Source organism: Piliocolobus tephrosceles, chromosome 17 (assembly GCF_002776525.5).
Source record: "Piliocolobus tephrosceles isolate RC106 chromosome 17, ASM277652v3, whole genome shotgun sequence".
NCBI lineage: Eukaryota > Metazoa > Chordata > Mammalia > Primates > Cercopithecidae > Piliocolobus > Piliocolobus tephrosceles.
Genome location: NC_045450.1, coordinates 29377223 through 29400045, shown reverse-complemented (window position 1 = coordinate 29400045; position 22823 = coordinate 29377223). Strand labels below are relative to the sequence as shown.

Here is a 22823-nt window from a genome sequence, read left to right as displayed (position 1 = left end):
GATTAGAGACTTAAATGTTAGACCTAATACCATAAAAACCCTAGAAGGAAATCTAGGTAGTACCATTCAGGACATAGGCATGGGCAAGGACTTCATGTCTAAAACACCAAAAGCAATGGCAGCAAAAGCCAAAATCGATAAATGGGATCTAATTAAACTAAAGAGCTTCTGCACAGCAAAAGAAACTACCATCAGAGTGAACAGGCAACCTACAGAATGGGAGAAAATTTTTGCAATCTACTCATCTGACAAAGGGCTAATATCCAGAATCTACAAAGAACTCAAACAAATATACAAGAAAAAAACAAACAACCCCATCAAAAAGTGGAGAAAGGATATGAACAGACATTTCTCAAAAGAAAACATTCATACAGCCAACAGACACATGAAAAAATGCTCATCATCACTCGCCATCAGAGAAATGCAAATCAAAACCACAATGAGATGCCATCTCACACCAGTTAGAATGGCAATCATTAAAAAGTCAGGAAACAACAGGTATTGGAGAGGATGTGGAGAAATAGGAACACTTTTACACTGTTGGTGGGATTGTAAACTAGTTCAACCATTATGGAAAACACTATGGCAATTCCTCAAGGATCTAGAACTAGATGTACCATATGACCCAGCCATCCCACTACTGAGTATATACCCAAAGGATTATAAATCATGCTGCTATAAAGACACATGCACACGTATGTTTATTGCGGCACTATTCACAATAGCAAAGACTTGGAATCAACCCAAATGTCCATCTGTGACAGACTGGATTAAGAAAATGTGGCACATATACACCATGGAATACTATGCAGCCATAAAAAAGGATGAGTTTGCGTCCTTTGTAGGGACATGGATGCAGCTGGAAACCATCATTCTTAGCAAACTATCACAAGAAGAGAAAATCAAACACCGCATGTTCTCACTCATAGGTGGAAACTGAACAATGAGATCACTTGGACTCAGGAAGGGGAACATCACACACCGGGGCCTATCATGGGGAGGGGGAGGGGGGAGGGATTGCATTGGGAGTTATACCTGATATAAATGATGAATTGATGGGTGCTGACGAGTTGATGGGTGCAGCACACCAACATGGCACAAGTATACATATGTAACAAACCTGCACGCTATGCACATGTACCCTAGAACTTAAAGTATAATAATAAAAAAAAATACAATACTTGAACAAAATGAGAGTTTTAATAGAGAAATAGAAACCATTAAAAGGAACAAAATAGAAATCTTGGAACTACAGTGAATGATGAAAGAACTGAAAAAAACTGTAACAGTTTTAACAAGAGACTCAATCATGAAAGAAAAAAAAAAGCAAACTCAAAGACAGGTCATTTGAAAGTAATCAATTAGAAAAAAATATGAAAGCATGAAGGAAGCATATAGCCTGTATAGTATATCATAAAGTGAACAAATATACATATTTTAGGATTTTCAGAAGAAGAAAGAAAGAGGAAAAAAAGATTAAAGATATAATGTCTTAAAACTCCCCAAATCTGGAAAAGGACATGAACAACCAGTTTCATAAAGCTCAAAATACCTACGGCAAGAAGAACCTAATGAAGATTCCCCTGGGACATATCATAATTAAATTGTCAAAATTCAAAGACAAAGCAAGAATCATGAAAGCAGCATGAGATAAGAGATTCTTCACATACAAGGGAAACTTTATAATGTTATCAGTAGATTTTTTAGGAGAAACCTTACAGGCCAAATGGGAGTGATACTATATATTAAAAGTGCTGAAAGAAGGAACATTAAACAAAAAAGACAACTAAGTAGGCTACACACAACAAAGCATCATTTAGAAATAAAAGAGAGATGAAGACATTTCAAGACCTTCCCCCTCACCAAACAAAAAAGCTAAAGGAATTCATCACCACTAGACCTGTCTTGAAATGCTAAAGGACTAAAGGGAATTACTCACATTGAAATGACGAAATGCTAACTAAACATGAAAACAGTAAAACTACAAATATCACTGGAAATGGTAAACAGTGAAATTCAGGATACTCAAATACTGTAATGGTGGTACATAAATCACTTTTAATTCTAGTATAAGAACTATAAAACAAAAGTTTTTTAAAAAGTATAGCTATGATAATTTGTTAATGAATACAAAATATAAAAAGTTTTAAAATGTGACACATATATTATAAAATGTGTGAAGGGGAGGAAAATGTAGGGTTTTTCTATGCATAAAAGTTGAATTATTATCATCTTAAACTAGACTGTTATATGATGTTTTATGTAACTCTTATAACCACTGGGGAAAAAAAGAAACTGTAGTAGATACAAGAAAAAGAGAAAGTAAAGTATATAAAAACAACAAAAACAAGACAAAAAATTAACATAACCAAATCATAAGAGGAAAAAAGACACAAAATAGAAAACAAACTTATAAGAGTTACCCATCAATAATTACATATAAAGAGATTAAATTATCCAATAAACAGACACTGAATGTCACTTCCAAAATTTAGGTTAAAATTTAATAGCCACTGTGATAGAATTAAGAAGTGGAACTTTTAAGAAGTGATTAGGCCATGAGAGCTCTGCCTACATTAATGTATTAATGTCCTTATCACAGCAGTGGGTTAATTATCACAAGTGTGCATTTGTTATAAAAGGGAGCTCTCTCCCACTCATGCCTTTGGCCGTGTTATTATGCAGCAAAAAGGTCTACACCAGAAGCCAGTGTCACGCTCTCTGCCTTCCCTGCCTCCAGAATCATAGGCTAACTTGTATTCCTTATAAATCACCCATTTCCTTATAAAATACCCTGTGATATTCCGATATAGCAGCACAAAACTGATTTAAAACAGAGAGTGGCTGAATGAATTTTTAAAAATCCAGTGACAGGTTGCTTACAAGAGACTCACTTTTGATTTAAGGACAAACATAGGCTAAAAGTGAAAGAACTGGAAAGGATATTCCATACAAATTATAAACAAAAGAGTGCAGGCAGGGGTAGTTATACTTACATTAGATAAAACAGACTGACAAAATCTGTCACAAAAGACAAAGGAGTTAACTATATAAGAATAGGTTAATTTGTCCAGAGGATAGAGCAAGTAAATAGACATATGCAGCCAATACTGGAATACCTAAATATATAAGGCAAACATTAACAGAACTGGAAGGAGAAATACACAGAAATACAACAAAAGAGAGTGTTAGTACCCTACTTAAAAATGGATAGATCATTCAAGCACAAAATTAAGAAAACAGTGCACTCCTATAACACTATAGACTAAATATATATATATATCCCATCCAACAATATGAGAATACAGTCTTCTAAGAATACATGAAATATTCTCCAGGATAGATCACATGTTAAACCAAAAGTAAAAAACAGTAAGTCTTTTCAAATTTATAAAGATTAAAATTATATCAAGTTTTTTTCTGATTACACTGATATAAAACTGAAAATCAATAGCAGAGAGAAAATTGGAAACTTACAAATATGTAAATATTAAACAACACACTCCAGAAAAATCAATGGGTTAAAGAAGAAATCAAAAGAAAAATCTAAACATACACTGAGACAAATGAAATTGGAAACACAAGAAACCAAAACTTGTGTGACGCAATCAAAACAGTTCTAATAGTTTATAATAATAAAGTTCTACATTAAGAAAAAAAAAAAAAGGCCAGGCGCCATGGCTCACGCCTGTAATCCCAACATTTTGGGAGGCCGAGGCGGGTGGATCACGAGGTCAGGAGATCGAGACCATCCTGGCTAACACAGTGAAACCCCATCTCTACTAAAAATACAAAAAAATTAGCCAGGTGTGGTGGTGGGCACCTGTAGTCCCAGCTACTCGGGAGGCTAAGGCAGGAGAATGGTGTGAACCTGGGAGGCAGAGCTTGCAGTGAGCCAAGATCGCACCACTGCACTCCAGCCTGGGCGACAGAATGAGACTCTGTCTCAAAAAATAAAAAGAACAAAAAGATGTTGAATAAGCAATCTAACTCAATTCCTCAAGAAACTTGAACAAGAACAAAATAATCCCAATCCCAATGTTAGCATAATTATGGAAATAATTAGAACAAAAAGACTAGAAAGACAATAGAAAAGATCAAAGAAACTGAGTTGAGTTTTTCAAAGAAAACAAAATTGAGAAACTTTTGGCCAGATTAAACAAAGGAACAAAAAGAGAGAGGACTCAAAAAATTACAAATGGGCTGTGTGCACTTGCTCATGCCTGTAATCCCAGCGCTTTGGGAGCCCAGGAGTTGGAGACCAGCCTTGGCAACATGGCGAAACACCTCTCTCCAAAAAGTACAAAACTTAGCTGAGCATGGTGGTATGCAACTATAGTCCCAGCTACTTGGGAGATGGGAGAATCACCTGAGCCTGGGAAGATGAGGCTGCAGTGAGTCATGATCATGCCACTGCACTTTGGCCTGGGCATCCGAGTGTGACCCTGTCTTAAATAAATAAATAAATACATAATGAGTCATGACAATTGACAACACACAAATACAAAGAATAATAAGAGACCACTATGAACAATCATATGACAGCAAATTGGATAACTCAGAAGAAATAGATTCTTAGAAATGAATGACTCACCAAGAGTAAATCACAAAGAAACAGAAATACTGAACAGACCAATAATAAGAAAGGAGATTGAAGCAGTTATAAAAAATCCAATGAGAAAAAGCCCATGACCAAATGACTTCATGGGTGAATGGTATCACACATTTAAAGATTAATTAATGTCCATCCTTCTCAAATTCTTCCAAAAAATTGAAGGGAAAAAACACTGCCCCTTAGTTTGCATGTAATGAAAAGTGGGTATATGAGTACATGACTGCAGAACTGCTCCTCTCAGCACACTGCCTACAGGGTAGCCTCACTCCACAGGAGCAGTCATAGAGCTGCAACACTGCCAGCTCAATAAAGCTGTTTTCTTCTACCACTGCCTTGCATTTGAATTCTTCCTGAGTGAAGCTACGAACCTTCCCAGTATAAGCCCCAATCTGGGGGCTCACCTGCCCTGCAACAAGAGCAATTAGGTAAGGAAAAGAAACAAAAAGCACTCACATCAGCAACAAAGAATTATAATTCTCTCTGCTTGCAGATTAGGTGATTTTATATACAGAAAACCCTGAAGAGTATACAAAAAGAGTTAGAGCTAATAAACTCATTCAGTAAAGTTGAGGTCACAAAATTAACATACAAAAATTAGTTGCGTTTCTACATACTAACAATAAACAATCTGAGAAAAAAAGTTAAGCAAACAATCTAATTTATAATAGCATCAAAAGTATAAAATTCTTATGACTCCATTTAACAAAGGAAGTGAAAGATCTGCTCGGTAAAATCTATATGACATTGATGAATGCAACTGAAAAAGACACAAATAAATGGAAAGATATCCCTTGTTCATGGACTGGAAAGACTAATACTGATAAAATGTCCACACTACAGATCACAAAGTGATCTACAGATACAATGTAATCCCTATTAAAATTCCAATGTCAGTTTTCACAGAAATAGAAATAAATTCTAAAATTTATTTTATTTTATATATAGTTTTTGAGACAGAGTCTTGCTGTTGCTCAGGCTGGAGTGCAGTGGCGTGCTCTTGGCTCACTGCAACCTCCACCTCCTGGGTTCAAGCAATTCTCTTGCCTCAGCCTCCTCAACAGCTGAGATTACAGGTATGCGCCACCACACTTGGCTAATTTTTGTATTTTTAGTAGAGACAGGCTTTTCGCTATGTTGGCCAGGCTGGTCTTAAACTCCTGGCCTCAAGTGATCCACCTGCTTCCATCTCCCAAAGTGCTGGGATTACAGGTGTGAACCACCACATCTGGCCTTCAAATTTCTATAAAACCACAAATGACCCCAAATAGCCAACACAATCATAAGAAATAAGAATGAAGGTAAAGGCATCACACATCTTCATTCCAAGCTATTACGAAGCTATACTAATAATGAGTATTATATTGACCTAAAAAGACACATAGACCAATGGGACAGAACAAGGAAACTAAAAATAACCCCATGTGTATACAGTTAGAAATCTTTGACAAGGGCACCAAGATACACAAAGGGAAAAGTATGGTCTCTTCAATAAATGATGCTGGAAAAGGTGGATATTTATGAGCAAAAGGACGAAACTGAACATTTATACCATATACAAAAATGAACTCAAAAAGAATTAACACTTAAATGTAAAACCAGAAACTGGAAAACTTTTAGAAGAAACACAGGGAACAAACTCTTTGACATCAGCCTTCGTACTGAATTTTTAGATTTCACACCAAAAAAGCACAATCAACAAAATTAAAAAACAAAAACAAGTGGGACTACATCAAAGTAAAAAGTTTCTGCACAGCAAAGGAAACAAAGAACAACATGAAAATGCACCTAAGGACTGAGAGAAAATATATCTGATAAGAGTTTCATATCCAAAAGATGTAAGAATCTCACACAACTCAATTGCTAGTAAAAGTAAATCTGACTTAAAAATATCCAAAGGACCTGACTAGAAATTTTTCCAGGGATGACATAAAAGTAGCAAACAGGTTTAAGAAAAGGTGCTCAACATAATTAATCATCAGGGAAATGCACATCAAACCTCAATGAGCCATCACCTCACATTCACAGAGAGATACCACAATGAGATATCAAATCATGAGATATCACCCCACACTGTTAGAATGGCTACTATCAAAGAGACAAGAGATCACAAATGTTGGTGATAGTGTTGTGGAGAAAAGGAAACGTTGTACACCGCTGGTGGAAATGTAAATTGATCCAGCCATTATGGGAAAAAACATGGAGGCTCCTCAAAAAATTAAAAATAGAAATGCCATATGAACCTCTAATCCTACTTCTAAGTATCTACCTAAAGAAATACAATCTGGCAGAAGCAGTGGCTCACACCTGTAATCCCAGCACTTTGGGAGGCCGAGGCAGGCGGATCACTTGAGGCCAGGAATTCAAGACCAGACTGGCCAATGTGGTGAAACCTCGTCTCTACTAAAAATACAAAAAAATTAGCCAGGCAGGGTGGCACAAGCAGGTAATCCCAGCTACTCAGGCGGCTGAGGCAGCAAAATCACTTCAACCTGGGAAGTGGAGGTTGTAGTGAGCCAAGATGGCGCCACTGCACTCCAGCCTGGGCAACAAAGTGAGACTCCATCTCAAAAATAAATAAATAAATAAATAAATAAATAAATAAATAAATAAATAAATAAAATCAGTATGTTAAAGAGATATCTGCTCCCTATGTTCATAGCTGATTATTCACAATATATAGTGGAATATTATTCAGCATAATGAAGAAGGTAATCCTGCCATTTCTGACAACATGGATGAATGAACCAAGTGGACACTATGGTAACTGAGTAAGATAGAGAAATACAAATACTGTATAATATCAGTTATTTGTGGAATCTAAAAAAAAGTTGAGCTCATAGAAGTAAAGTATAGAACGGGTCCCAACAGCTGACAGGTGGTAAAACTGGGGAGATACTGGTCAAAGAGTACAAACTTTCATTTAAAAGATAAATTCTGGGGATCTAATGTACAGCATTGTGAATATAGTTGACAATACTCATATATACTTAAGGTTTGCTAACACAGTAGATCTTTAATGTTCTCTCCACAAAAAACCTGGCAACTATGTGAGATGATTAATATGTTAATTAATTTCACTGTATTAATCAATACACACTGTATACATATATAAAATCAAATGATCAGGATGCACCTCTCAAATATATATAATTTACAAGTGTGGGGAAAAAATCCACATGAAAGAAGGAAGGAAAAGAAAAAAGAAAACGAACATAAAGAACACATTCTCATTATGCTTCCCACTTAACCAGACAAAATTATAAAATGTTATGAATATATAAGGTAAGAGTTGAAAGTTTACTATATACTGAACAATGTTCTCAGCTCCTCACAGACATTTATTTAGTTAAGAATTCTACATAGTAAGTAATATATTAAAAGATTTTAAATCTGTGGAATTTGTGCATACAGATATTATATTTCTAATCTTAGTTTATAGACTAGGAAATATGAAAAGTTGAAGTGAAATACAGGATTAGATTTTTTTTATATTTAGGAAGATCTTTTGCACTCTGATGAATTACTGAGTCTCAATTTTTGTAGGATCATCTTGGAAACCACCATAGGATTAGAAATTAATATACCAGAAAATATGTGACATCTATCCACAGAATTCCTGGGACTTTTGAAAAAAATCCTACTGTCCATCACTCATCTCACACATTTCTGACATGACACAAAACCAGAACTTTAAAAGTGGTTCCACATAGAGGTAGAAACATGCACAGACTTTCCCAGAGCCCCCAAATCAATGCAAGGGCAGTCAGATCACACAGGCCCTCACAGGCCAAGGGGAGCACTTTGGCTGTCACTGTGAATTTGATGGTGGATCACAGAAGGGGAAGGAGAATCATCAGATAATTTAAGAACATGAGACAGAAGATGTCCCTCTGTGACAGCAAGAGAAAGAAATAAACCCAAGTGTCTCAAAAATCATTTCCATTGGAGAACTTCCCAATCCACACTCCAAGGTCTGGTTCTTTCTGACCACCGGACCTCTCGCCCATGTCAGCTACATCATCTGCTCCCACCTACCTGGCTGGTTGACTACTGTCTCCTCACTCTTCACATTCCAGGGCTCTTTCCTTTGCTCCAAAAAGGTGATCAGGTCCGGCTTAGAGACAGCGAGACCTGTTTTATTAGAAAAAGTCACATGACTCTTGCTGGGAGTTCTTTAATTGCCAGCTCAGTAGGATACTCAGTAAAGAGGGAACATTATAGAGGATCCTAGAAAATTACTTCCCCAAACACTGTTTCCTGTCAGCTTCTTTACAATATTTAGGAAGCATTTTAAACAAAGGAATCCTGAGCTTCACTTCCAAGCATGACTAAATCAAAAATAAGGAGAAGGAATTGGATTTTAAAGTGTGGGCAATCATAGTTTATGTCATTCCATTTCTAGAATCACCACTGAACTACAGTGAAGCTTCAACATCATCTCAAGAAAGAAGGCAAATGTCAAGATCAAACATTAGGAAGTCTTTTCTACAACAAACCCACAATTTTTTTTCCTGGAAGTAGGAACCTGAATTCATTCATATAAAGCATAAGCTCCCAAGTGGCATTCTACAAAGGATAGAAATAAAACCCTTAGTTATTAGATATCAGATATTCCAAAGGCAAGTTATCCTCACCCAGAGAGACCAGGTTTCTGTAGTTCTCTAACATCACATCCCCATATAAAAGCTTCTGATCTGAGTCCAGGTGTTCCCACTCCTCCTGAGAGAATTCTATGGCAACATCCCTGAATGTCAACAGTCCCTGAAATAAAAATAAATAGCACATTGACTATGTGGCCATGGGCAGAGTTCATCATTTGACAAACCAAGATGAAATAAGAGAGCTAAGAAAACTGACTCTGATTTATATGAGTGACCCGAAATATTTATAAGATACTTTTAAACACAATAATATTTTCTAATGTATTCTCTAACTCTGTGGAAAGAGAATGATATAAGATCCACAAAACCAGTGTAGATACTATGCCTATATAGAACATAGAGTATAAAACTAAGGCATCAAGGCCAGGCGCGGTGGCTCATACCTGTAATCTCAGCACTTTGGGATGCCAAGGTGGGTGCATCACCTGAAGTTCGAGACTAGCCTGGTCAACATGATGAAACCCCATCTCTACTAAAAATACAAAAAATTAGCTGGGCGTGGTGGCACACGCCTGTAATCCCAGCTACTCAGGAACCTGAGGCAGGAGAATCGCTTGAACCAGGAGGTAGAGGTTGCAGTGAGCCAAGATTGCGCCACTGCACTCCAGCCTGAGCAACAAGAGCAAAATTCTGTCTCAAAAAACAAAAACAAACAAAAAACAAAAAACTAAGGCATCAACATAGGAATATACACTTTTGAGTCTATAGTTACATCATCCACAATCAGTTGTGTATAATTCTCAGGTGGAAAAGTCATGGTGACTTAGAGGCATACTTCTCAAATTGTATTGTATTCAACAGTAAACTGCAGAACTGGCTCAAATGCAGATTCTGATTCAGGAGATTTGGGGCTGGGGCTGGGGCTGCATTTCTGCATTTTTAACAAGCTCATCAGTGATGCCAATGCCTCAGGTCCAGAGGCCACACTTTTGAACAGCAGAGAGGTAGAATTCAGGGATGATGTGGAATTGAGAGTTTTATGAAATTTACAGGTTATAACATAATAGCAAGAATAGAAGAATCCTTTTTGAACATTTACTATTTCCTAAATGTCATCCTAGCAGTTTTTCATGTATTGATAAAACCATAAAAATAATCTGTGAGAAATAATACTATTCTTCCTCTTTAATAAAAATATTTTGTTAACGCTTCCCCTCTGTCTCAAGCCTGAAAAAAAATTTTTGCCAAATACCTAGTATATAGTAGAGTTTACTTTATTTTTTATTTATTTATATTTATTTATTATTTATCTATTATTTTACCCCAGTATCTAACTTCGAATTCATTTCAAAGGGACATAACAGGCCAATACGCAGAGATAAGTATAAAAGAATGTTCAGAGCAGGTGTCACAACTGAGAAGATGATGAAAACAGGAAGGCAGCAACACAAAACTGATCAAATGATGTTTATGTCATATGCACACACATACATAGAAATGGTAACTATACATACATGAAAAGTGACAGAACATTTCTTAATTAAGAAATATTTTAAGTTGTGTTAAAACTATAAAACTCTTTATGGATGATGCCTTTTTCTGTTTTTTAACAAACTATGAAGACTAATATATACAATGATATAAACTAAAATAAAGAGTTTCTGTTTCTGAGTCTAGTTTTTTTCCCCCAAGTTTTTGTTTTATTTATTCTAAGTGCTGTGTTATATTTTAGACTATTAAGACAGTAGATGTATTAATTATATGTTAATTGTTGTCTTTCTCTGAAAATACAGAGAATAAAGAAGTGTATGCTTGTGAAATTAGTAAATTAAAAAGGAAACCTACAGAAGTGAGGCTTATTTCAGAACTTCCAGTTTCAAAAACCAGTATTTACAGTCAACAAACGTGAGAGCCTTCACTCTCCAAAGCAACCCACAAGCAAAGGGAAACTAGAAAGCAATGGGAGTCTCTGCATTAAACGAGATGATTTATACGCATCACTCAGTAAATCCTCCCTCCTAGATACTCATTAACAACAAAGAGAAAAATAACTAGTGAAGGAATCCGGCAGAGAGCACCTGAACCAGGGGAATGAAGTTAGCATCGGCTGTAATAAGATGAACTGGTATCAGTGCTGACGCACAGATGGACCCATAATCATTATTGTGATATCAGTGGGGGAAAAAAGTAAATCATGATCTGAGTAGAATAATAAAATCTGTGGAGGAACATACAGGTGGCCATATTTCTTCAAACTGGCCATGTGACCCTACTTAGAAGCCTGGGCTGAGAACCACTGAGCTAAGCATTCCTCTCAAGCTTCAATATGCATACACATCATTTGGTATTCTGGGGCCTGTGCTAAGTACTGTGATTCTGCAGGTTTGGAAAAGTTCCATCAATCGGCTTAAGACCCATTATCATTAGCAGACAGCTAGAGGAAGTGGGCACGGCACACAGAGTCCCTTACACTCAATACTCTAATCACAACGCAAATACTTTTCATTCACAGCGAGGACCACCAACCACTGTCCTGAAAAATCACATCCTTTGCCGGCCATTTAAAGTCTCCAGAGGCTGGAGAGGACAGTAACATCTAAGTCAGCATTTGGAAAACAGTATGGATACCTGCATGAAAGCAGTGTTTACTGAGCTTGTACTATGTGCTCACAGGATGCACTGTGCTGGCAACATCACATGGTGTGAGTTAAGCCACATAAACCCCTGGGATGTGGGTCCTGAGTATCCCATAATTCCCTGCAAGATTTAGATGATGGTTCAGCCTTTCTCTCTCTTCTTCTGTTTCCCTGTCACTATAAAAGCTAACTATAGACAGATGGGAGGGATACGGAAAAGAAGGGTGAAGTTTAGCTCATAAGGATTTCTCACTGTCGTCTTTACATTGACTTTGTTACTACTTGCAGAGCAACTACTGGATCCTCAGGAATGGAAAAAAGGTTGCCAGGTGGGATGTCTCTAGAAGCACTGTTTCAACGAAGAAAAAAATTCAGGCCCCCATATTGTCCTTTGCTCCCATTTAACTGCTTTTGGGTTTGGGGAAATTGTGAGCACCAGCTCTGGAGAACCAGCAAGAGCAACCACTCAGAAGTCTGATCTCCAACAAACAGTTCTGTGAAGGTAGGTTCCAAGGTGGGGCCAGACCTGAACCAAGTTCAGAAGAGGGTGGATTTGGGCAGGGTTAGGGCAGAGCGAGGCTAGGGGCATGGGGCAGGCCCTAGGCTTCCCATCTCTATGTTGCTGATGTAAGTCCTGTCTTTCCTAAGCCTGACCACAAGAACTTGACTCTCAGAGTTTTTCTGATTTTAAGTGTTTGTTTCATCCTTAACTATTTTGTAAATCCATTAATAAGCAATTTAGTCAAAACATGTAGGGCCTTCTGGGAAATTGTATTAAAAACCAAATCAAGAGAAAATCGATAGAAATAATAATAATAACAACTCTTCTGTCCATGGGTGGCACTTTGGGTGGTGACATCAGAACTCACAATGTCAACATAAGGGCAGTGTCCCAAATCAAGCCCAAGTTCCCCATATACCTCCGTGCTTGCACAGGACCACATGATGCTGAATTTGGCCATTATCCACCTGCTCTAGACTGAAAGTTCCTGGATGGTAGGGACTAGGGGTGCTACAAGTGTTGATCTAATGGCCATATGAAATGGAAGCAATTGGTTTACCTATCAGTATGAGTCTCCAGAACTCCTCTTTGTTCTTCGTCCACGTAGTAGAAAACTGGAGCAAATCCCATTTGGATAGCAAATAAACAGATTCCTTCTGAGAGTGGAGGAAAAATTCCTGGATAATGCATTCCTTTCCCTCTGAGATGGAAAAAAATTAGACCCTGTTGTCAGCCTGACCTCAGTCTGCACAGGACATCACCAAATGTCTCAAGGTGCTGGTGAGGGAGTCCCTGGTGATCCGGTGCTCAGGCCCCAATAGTGATTTGGGCAGGAGAGACTCAGGCTGACTCTGTGGGGCCAGGATACAAAGTGGAACTGTCCCAGTGGAGCCACAGATTCTGGATCCAGGTGTAATATTACCTATACCTGATCAGCTAACTCTTGGGTACAAGAAAGAACAAGATTACCCTACTCCAGTAACACAGCTCACAGGTACGTGTAGTTTTATTCATGGCTCTGGATAGTGGTGGCCCTGCCCTCCCTCTGCTAAGATGCTGCTTTACACTTACAGATTCTGCCACCATATTCTGCTTAGACAAGAAGGCCCTCACAGAACTACAGCAGCTCACTGGACAAGATCTGGAAAACTTGAAGGACCCCACACAAAAAGTAGGGCTTTACAAGGTCTACGTCAATCTCTCGTAATGCAGAAACTGTCCCCTGGATTTTCTATAAATCCTCAGTCCAAAGTCTGGCCCTGTCTTGTGGATCCCAGGTGGAGACCAGCCTTTATGTGCAGACCCCAGACAGAATCAGCCTGGCTCTGCATTCTTGGGTGTTGCTGTGAAGAGAGGAAAACTAGAGGAGACAGCCCCTCAGGAAGGCAGCTCTCACACATCCTGGAGAACTCCAGGACCTGGGTTCAACTTTTGGGGCTGCAGATTTACGTGTTGGAGGGGCAGGGAAGTGGCATGCACCCTGTGCACATTCATGGGCATTTGGGCAAGAGGATGAGGGAAATGTTGAGATTCTCAGGCCTACTCCATGCATGTGTGTGGGCCTGGTTGTTTTCCAGCCCCCATGGTCTCTGAATCAGTTTCAGGTCTGAAGATACCGGGGTATGACAGAGCCAGGATGGCTAACTGATGCCCTGTGAACTTACTTTTGTAGAAATCTGGCCAACTATTCTAGAAGGGCTTAAAGATTCCAAATAAGCAGAGAGACCATTCTGCCTGCAGATTTTCGGGGCAATGGGCACTTTGCTGCACAACTGTGGGTTGTGACAGGAAGTCTTCGAGGGAATGTCGCCTCTAGAGTGAGGCCTGTGGTACCTTACATTTCTCAGTGTTTGGGAAATACAATTAAAAACAGAATCATCAGAAAAACAATGCACAATGATAGAAAAGAAAGAAAGCTGTTTTATGACACAATCACACCAAATGTGAAGGACATTACATGCAATCTGCTAAGAGACTGGAAAAACAGTCACTCATGACTCACCATTAGTCCTCAATAGAAGATCTGCCAGCACCATTTGTCAGATAGAGTGCATCCTAAATTCACCTGGGAACTGGGAGGCCATCTGTGTTTTTTAATCGGCCTTATTTTTCCTTAAATAAGGACAAATAAACTTCATGTCTTCGTGACAGGTAGATTTGCAAGTTGGAGCCAGGGACGTGAAGGTAGACGCCTGCTCTCCTAGAGAAACTGTGAGATATGGCTCTATCTTCTTTGCCACCTATATTTCAAATCAATGATTCCCAGTTCCTAGAGAAAGAACGTCCCGAATCAAAAAGACTGACGGCCAGGCACAGTGGCTCACGCCTGTAATCCCAGCACTTTGGGAGGCTGAGGCAGGCAGATCACCTGAAGTCAGGAGTTTGAGACCAGCCTGGACAACATGGTGAAACCCCATCTCTATTAAAAACACAAAAACTAGCCCTGCGTGGTGGCAGGCACCTATAATCCCAGCTACTTGGGAGGCTAGGCAGGAGAATCACTTGAACCCAAGAGGCAAAGGTTGCAGTGAGCCAAGATCGCACGACTGCACTCCAGCCTGAGCGACACAGCAAGACTCCAAAAAAAAAACAAAACAACAATAACAACAACAAAGATTGACAAGAGACAAAAGATCTGTTTAGCTGTTATAATGATTTAGATATACTTCCAAAAGGCAGAAAAAAATTTACATATAAAAATTCTCTAAAGTAAATAATTCAAGAAAAGGAAGGAGAGAAACATGTCTTCCCTTATTTTCAAGAAGGGTTAATCATATATTTTTAATTTGTACTTGTTCTCACAACTGCGAGATCTAGGGCCACAATCTTGAACTCATGGACATCTGAATTCCAGCAGGCGCTGGATTCAGGCACCTGAGGATTGGGCTTGGACACGCTGCGTGCACGTAAAAAAGGGGTTTGTGGGTCAGGCATGGTGGCTCACACCTGTAATCCCAGCACTCTGGGAGGCGGGTGGATCACTTGAGCCCAGGAGTTTGTGAAGAGCCTGGGCAACATAGTGAGACTCTCCCTGTCTCTACAAAAATTACAAAAATTAGCCAGGTGTGGGGGGCACATGCCTCTAGTCCCAGCGATTCCGGAGTCTGAGGTGGGAGGATCACTTGAACCCAGGGAGGTCAAGGTTGCATGATCATGCCACTGCACTCCAGCCTGGGCGACAGAGTGAGACCCTGTCAGGGTCTGTGGGGAAGTTAAAAGGCAGAAAGGAAGGTGCTACTAAGAACTCTCAAGTAGGGGGCAGTGCAGAATTGGTGGAAGGACTGGTTTGTGCTACAGATACTGGCCCAGGCGGGGCTCTGACTTATTCCTGTGTGCATGCAGGCAGATGAGACTATGATTGGGTGGTCCACAAGCCTAGGCTGATGGAGGGACTAGGTTGCTGCTGCAGTTTCAGGGTCTGGGGACAAGGATGAGCCAGGAGTCCTCTAGGAACTTGTATGGGAATTTTGGCAGGAAACTTTGGGAGCAAAGGTGCTATGGAAACAATTCCTGAGGGTCATGTCTTGTCCTGAAAGGGGCGTGGCCACGTCAGTGCCTAGTGGGTGTGTTCAGAGTGGGTGGGAATTATATGGTAGCAGCACACTGGGGGCAGGGGTCTGTTCTCAGAACTTCTTCCCTTTCTATCCTCAGTCGCCTCTCTCCCTGGGAGATGTGCAATAACAGGACAATGTGTAGGGTGACACCCTGTGTGCAGGAGAATACAGCCTCCCTTCCTGGAGACACCCAGAGTCTCTCTCCAGCCCAGGTCCCTGTGCTATCTTTTTTCCAACAATAAATGTGTGGAGTTTGTTGAACATCAGCCAATTCTCCAACACCAACTGGTTGTCCAACAACTCAGTTCTGACACCACCCAGAGGCAGCATAGACCCCACAAGTTCAGACTTCAATGCCACAACACTGCCCCCTCTACAGATGCCAGTCACAATTCCCTAGGGTCCATCTATACTTCTGAGCTACTGCCTGTAAGTTAGGGCCTCCCATAATACGCTACTCAAGTTCATTAATTTTATACAAGGACTCACAGAACTCAGCAAAGACTGTAATTGCACTGGCCAGTTTATTACAAAAGATACAACTCAGCCTAATGGAAGAGATGTGTAGGGCAAGAGAAAGGAGTGGGGAAAAGATGGGGTTGGTAGTTAACCCTGGGAAGCAGCTGTGATGAAAGAAATCCCCCTTTCCTTGTGTTCTGCAAGAGCAGCTTACTGCAAAGAATCCTCTTCCCGTTATGACTTAGATGATGCTCCCTGTTTTAGGTATCACAAAGCCACAGACTCTCCTATTTCATTTGTTCCCCCCTCATAAGCAATTAAATAAAGAGTTTTGTCTTCCGTGGTCAAAACAAAATATGTGTTAACCAAGCTTGCTGAAGTTTCTCCCCTTCTCCAGGTCCCTGAGCTTTGTCCCACCCACAGCCTGAGCCAACATTCAATCCCTCTTTATGCCCCTCCCAAGAACAGGCTGACTTCAGGGTGAAACATTCTCTGATCAGGAATCTGATTTTGCCCCAGAGTCGTGTCCTTCCCCTCCCACCTTTAATCATGTTTGCTCCTCCCTATGAAAGAAAGGCCTTTTCTGCTTCAACTGTGAGATCCACAAATATCTTACAGTTGGTGTTTTCCTCCTCTTGCAATACTCCTTTTGAATTAAGGAACTTCTTACCTATATCCAGATGTTTTATTTGACAAAGTCAAGAAACAGCTCCAGGACATTAACAATTCCACCCTCAGAAAGAGCTTCCCAGTCTCCCTTCCAGCCCAACCTCCACCACATCAGCCTGTGAATCCCCTGCTTTCCAGAACTCTGCAGCTTCTCCCAGTACAAAGGGCTCCCTCCATGGCTGCTGTGAACCTCAGGGACACCTGAAGGGGGCGCTCCCCAAGAAGAACTAACTGGGCCTTCAATGACTTCCTTTTGCAGGCTCAAGTAAGACTGAGGTCTTCTATTCCTTGTCAGGGTTATTCCACAGGCCCGCTTCTCACTTCGCAGGCTCTGTCTCTCAGGTCCATCAAGGTGGGGTGCCTTCTTCCCATCTCATCAGCTCTCCACAAGCATCGAGCGAGCTCTAAAACCTACCCCAGGATAGCAAACCTCAGACCTTCCTCCACTCTCCTGGCACTGCATGCCTTCTGGGGAGTGCTGCCAATCCTACTTCAATTGAAGGGACATGGGCAGGTGCCCAGCCAGTCAGATGTTCAATGACCTAACAGGTTTCAGGAAAACAGCAAAATCACTCAAACACCGTCTTTATAGAAAGGAAGGAAACGGTAAGGCACTTACACTTCATACTTCAACAGGTAAGGCCACAATACGTCTTTCAGGCAAGAAACATGTCATTTAATTATTTCCATAACAGCAGATAATTTAGTATATGTGAACACTTCTAGGAGGTGCCAAGTTCTGTCTCATAAAATCTGGCATTAAACTCGGACATCCAGATAGCAGTAGAATATGGAACAGAGATATCCACTGTCACAAATCCTGCACTGCAAAAGAGAGGCCCTGACGTTTTAGTGAATGTTTGTAATTGACCAATTAATCTAGCACACTTTCTGTGGAAATGTATTCGTTTTCTACAGCTATAGTGGAAGAGAGATTGTCCCTATTTCTTTTCCCCAGCAGCACTTCCAAGCTAAGCCCTGGGATTTTGAAACCGCCGCTTCAGAGGACCCTAAACCACAAACCAGGGCAGCAGGCTTCCCATTTCACCAATCGCTGTTTGCCTTCCACGCTTTAAGGGTGAGTCCCTTTAATTTGTAAGAGGAAAAAGGAGACTGGGACACCATGGGGCACAGTATCTTCCCATACACGAATCCCACACCGACCCGGGGCTTCCCCTGAGACCCTCACGTTTTCACCGCACAATCTGGGGAGACGCGGGGCTGCAGCACAGAGCTGCCCAAAGACGGCTCCTGCCAGGGCCGAGGTCGCTCTGCGGCGTCGGGACCGGACGGGACGCGCAGGGTCCCGGCTGCCGACCTGGCCGCCATCTTACGGCAGAGGAGACCAAGGGCCGAGTTGCGCCCGCGGGGACCCGGGGCCCACACCCCGGAGCTGACCTTGGGGAGGCCCGGGTGTCCCCAAAGCGGGTTCCCGCCGCTTCCGACCGCCCCTCTCCCTCCTCTGGGGACCCCCGACCTGGCACATTCACCATTTCCCAGCTTCCGGGATGTCCTGGCGTCTTAGCTACGGATCTCCCAGTGCCTGCAGGTCACAGAGCAACAGAGGTTCCGTCTATTCTCACAACGAGAAGCCGCCTGGGCCTCCCAGGTGGAAGGACTCGGAACTCTGGTGAAGAGTCCCAGCTCTCACTGCAGTCAACAAAGGCCCCCGCCAAATCCCAGAAGCAGCCCCTGCTCTCCGGCTGCTCCCGATTGGACGATGTCCACTCCAAAGCCACTGATTGGGTAAAGCTCCAGGCCTCGCCCCCTCATTAGTTCTGTTTTTGAATGGGAGACAGGCTCATTGAGGTGGGGCCGCCTGCTGAGAGTATTACAGCTAATTTAAAGGGTAAGCTGGGGCTTGAAATGCACTTGCTTTCCCGTACCTGGTTTTGCTTGTATAAGGCATCTTATTATGTAATTAGGTTTAAGAAGGAGGGCATTTGGACACCTTTAAAACAACTTTTTAACCGTTCTGATAACACAGGAAAGACCTTCATCCCATCCCTTAGCACCTCTCATCACACGGTACCCCACTGCTCAGGACATAACTGTGGGACTGCAGAGGGAACTGCTGGGGGTTTTGGGGAGCATGCAGGAGGCTTCAATGGCCAAGGTAATGGAGGCTTCCCTTGGGTGTCACTTAAAATCTCGGGGTCAGGGAAACTAATGGACATGAGGATTGTAATCTTTTTTTTCTTCTCTGAATTTGCAAGAAATAAAGGACGATCCAAGCGTCCCAAAAGGCATTCAATTATACATAAGGCCGAGGGCCTCCCTGCTCTGGATAGGGATGGCCTGGCATCAGCCACCAGCTGCAGTGAGCTGAGATAGTGCCACTGCAATGAACCTTAAACTTCCCTCTTGTAGACAGGCCACCACCACACACCCGCTTCTCACGTCGCAGGCTCTATCCCTACGGTCCATCAAGGTGGGCTGCCTTCTTCCCATGTCATTAGCTCTTCACAAGCATCTAGTGAGCTCTAAAACATACCACAGGATGGCAAATATCACTCCTCCACTCTCCCAGCACTGCACACCTTCTGGGGAGTGCTGCCAACCTCACTTCAACTGAAGGGACAGGAGCAGGTGCCCAGATGCTCAGTGACCTAACAGGTCCAGCATGCCCAGGGCCTGACCCCACAGCCTAGCACCCATCCCCCACCTGGTCTTTACTCCAGCCTTTTTCCTCCAATGACAGCGGATGTTCACCTGCGCCACAATCCCATGAGTCTAGTGAGTGGGCCAGGCAAATCCCAGCTGAGTGCCTGTGACTCCACCCTCTTACCTTCCACGCAGGTGACATTACAAGCATAACCTTGAATTTCAGCTAATTTATACATATGCCTCTCCTGGTAACCTGCGGGACAACAGCCCTCACAATCCAGAGGCTGGGGCAGCGGGTTTCAAAACCTTACTTTATTCCAATGTGAAATGAAGACATGGTGGTTTAAAAATGAGAAAAAGTTCCTGAGAAGCTGTGGGGGTGCTTCACTTGCCAGCTCATGCCCACTCCCTCTGAAACAAGGTGTCTGGTGACACCATATCCATAAGCAGCTCTCTGCAAAGCCCCACGTAGAGGTCACAGCCAGACAGGCTCCCTCAGGCTCACAGGGCAGCAATGTCCTCCCCCAGTCCAGGCTCCCACAGCAGGCACAGACAGGTGCAGAGAGGCAGCAGCCATGGCCCGTGGGGTCCCCTGCCACCCTCAGAGCTAGTCTCTGCAGAAGGTGCTGTGTGGTAAGCAGCGGGGCTCCACAGAGAGGTGACAACCCCTCCTGTGTCTGTAACCTTTCCCCAGGATCCATGATTCAACCCTGGTTCCCCACGCTCCTTACCAACCCCACCCTTCCTGTGTCAGGCAGCTCGGGTTAAAATGGGGAGAATGACATATTCTGACTGTAGACCCCAAGATTATGTCCATCTGGGGTGCAGGGAGTAGGGAGGCCAGTCAGAGCCTGTGGCAGCACCTCCTGCTGGGCCTGAGGGCAGACAGGTCAGGGCTGGGCACAGGGACATCTAGGGGACCACCACTGACAAACCTGTCCCTCTCAGCCTGGAGCTATGGCCAGGCCAATCATGACTAATAAAACCACTGCAGCCTTCATCCTGCCACAAAACTAAAGTGCACCCCAATCCCCAGCCCTGCCACAAAGCTCTGGCTCCCCATCTTTTTTGGCTTAAAACTTAGACATTAAGGCAGGTTGGGCCTGGGAGTTGTGGCAGTAAAAGCAGCAGCCATAACATCAACCATGCAAATGAGCTGAGGAATCTCATCTGCATGTCATCCACTTAGAACTGCCTCAGGGCGATGTACAGGCTGGGAGGGAGAGATCAATACTCGTGGCCACGGACACACTCCATACCCCTGATGTAAGATGGGGAGGCTGAGGGGAATATGGGGAGCCTGAGGGGCCCCACAGCTGGGAACTGAAGACTGTACATGCCATTCACAGGTCTTCAATTAGGCCTTTGCATCATATATTCACTGAATCAGTGCAAAAGAATCTTTTAGGGGGGCATGTAGGCTGGGGTCCCAGGAGGATGGTGGGGGTGGAACATGGAAGAGGGGCTCACTTCCTCTAATCTGTGAGCATGCCCCCTTCTCCTGGAGTCTGCATCTCTAACATCAGGGTCGCTGACTGTCTCTCTCTCTCTCTTGATCCCTGCAAGCTCGAGGAAAAAGGATCCTTGGCAGCCACAGGGCCGGGAGCTCAGTGCCTCTGGCCCCGCTGGCTCAGGCACAGTGGCCATAGGGTCCCCAGCCCTAGCTCTGTTTTTTTGTTTTTGTTTTTTTGAGGCAGGGTCTCACTCTATCACCCAGGCTGGAGTGCAGTGGCACAATCATGGCTCACTGCAGCCTGGACCTCTCGGGCTCAAGCGATCCCCCCACCTCAGCCTACTGAGAAGCTGGGACTACAGGTCGCGCCACCACACCAGGCTAATTTTTGCTTTTTGTAAATGGGGTTTCGTCATGTTTCCTAGGCTGGTCTCCAACTCTTGAGCTCAAGTGATCCACCTACTTGACCTCCCAGAATGCCCTATCCCTGTTTTTCTGGACTCCTACAGCTAGTGGCACTGCACCACCTCTGCTTTCAGATTCTCCTAGTCTTCTGGGGGAGTAGAAGGTGGGAGAGGAGGTGGGTGTCAGACTGGGCCAGGGCCCCGGACCCCCTCTAGGCTGGTTAAACTCCCACTTGGGACAGATCAGGCTCCGTGCCATATTCAGTGAGACACGTGGAACAAGTACTTCCCTCCCAAAAGCAGAAAGATCCCTGATTGCTGACAGTCAGGATTCCATGCACTTGATTTGGCCTGGGGCCCGGCTGCCTCTCACCCTCACACCCGGTTCCAGTCGCTGTACTCTGTGGCCTCCCTGCCACCAGGTTAGGTGTAGACAATGGGCATGGGACAGGGTTGCTGACACCCCTGGCTGACCAAACCCCTTTCCCACACTGAGGGGAGAAAAGGCAAGAGGTTAGGGGCTCCCGAAGGCAGCACTGCTTGTGACAGCACCGCAGGACTCCTTAGGGCCTGCTCCTAAGGCACACTTTGCACTGTGTGCAGAGGCAGCCGGGGAAGGAGTAAAGCCACTCCTTAGGAACTGAAATGCAAGATCACCAAGATACATCGTTAAATGAAGTAAACAATAACCTTCATCCATGGCATGCCACAATTCCAAAGAAAAAAAAGAAAGGGAAAAAGATCACATGGAGTCTTTCTGGAAGGATTCACAAAGAACTTCTCATCACTGGCTATACTTTTCAATTTTGAGCCATGTCAACCTATTACATATCTTAAAAAACTAAAGGCCAACTTATAAGTAGGGAGGCAGGAAGGGCCTCAGCTGAGAATGAAGAGGACGTCACTGATGACCTGGAGCTGCTCCAAGACGCTGGCCATGCTGGGGACTGTGAACTGAGGGGCCGTGGGGGGATGAGCTGTGAGTGAGGCTCATCCTACCCAGGCCAGGTGGGCACCCAGCTCCACCCAGGGATATACCTGGAGGGGCAGGATGCTGGCGCTGCAGCCCACCGGTATCTCCCATTCACGGTGCGCTGCTGGGCCACAGCCTGCTGGGCCGGGCACTTGAGGTTCTCGGAGCTTTGCTTCTCATGGTTCTCACCCAAAAACAGGGGAGAGAGCAGAGGCAGGAAAGGACTAGCTGCCCACAACCTAAAGGCGCATCTCAACCCACCGGCCCTGCCACAGCCCACCTGGGCCTTATAGATGGCATCAGATTCCTTCTCCTGCTGCAAGCCCGACCAGAACTCAGCTTTGCTCTCA

The 22823-nt window shown here is 43.1% G+C and overlaps 1 protein-coding gene across 6 annotated transcripts in view; it reads right to left on the bottom strand.

The window, feature by feature from the left end:
- The window catches only part of LOC111525661 (zinc finger protein 726-like), a 55866-nt gene extending 36692 nt beyond the window's left edge, over positions 1 to 19174 (bottom strand). The window contains exons 1-4 of one of the 6 annotated variants that reach the window (XM_023191161.1): positions 18527 to 19173; positions 12914 to 13054; positions 9250 to 9376; positions 8651 to 8746 (exon numbers count right to left, since the gene is read on the bottom strand). In XM_023191161.1, coding sequence (XP_023046929.1) covers positions 8651 to 8746; positions 9250 to 9283 — 130 coding nt within the window. In that variant the 5' untranslated portion in view covers positions 9284 to 9376; positions 12914 to 13054; positions 18527 to 19173. The other 5 variants (XM_023191158.1, XM_023191159.1, XM_023191162.1 and 2 more) reach the window with 5 other exon arrangements.
- Positions 19175 to 22823: the final 3649 nt, after the last annotated feature.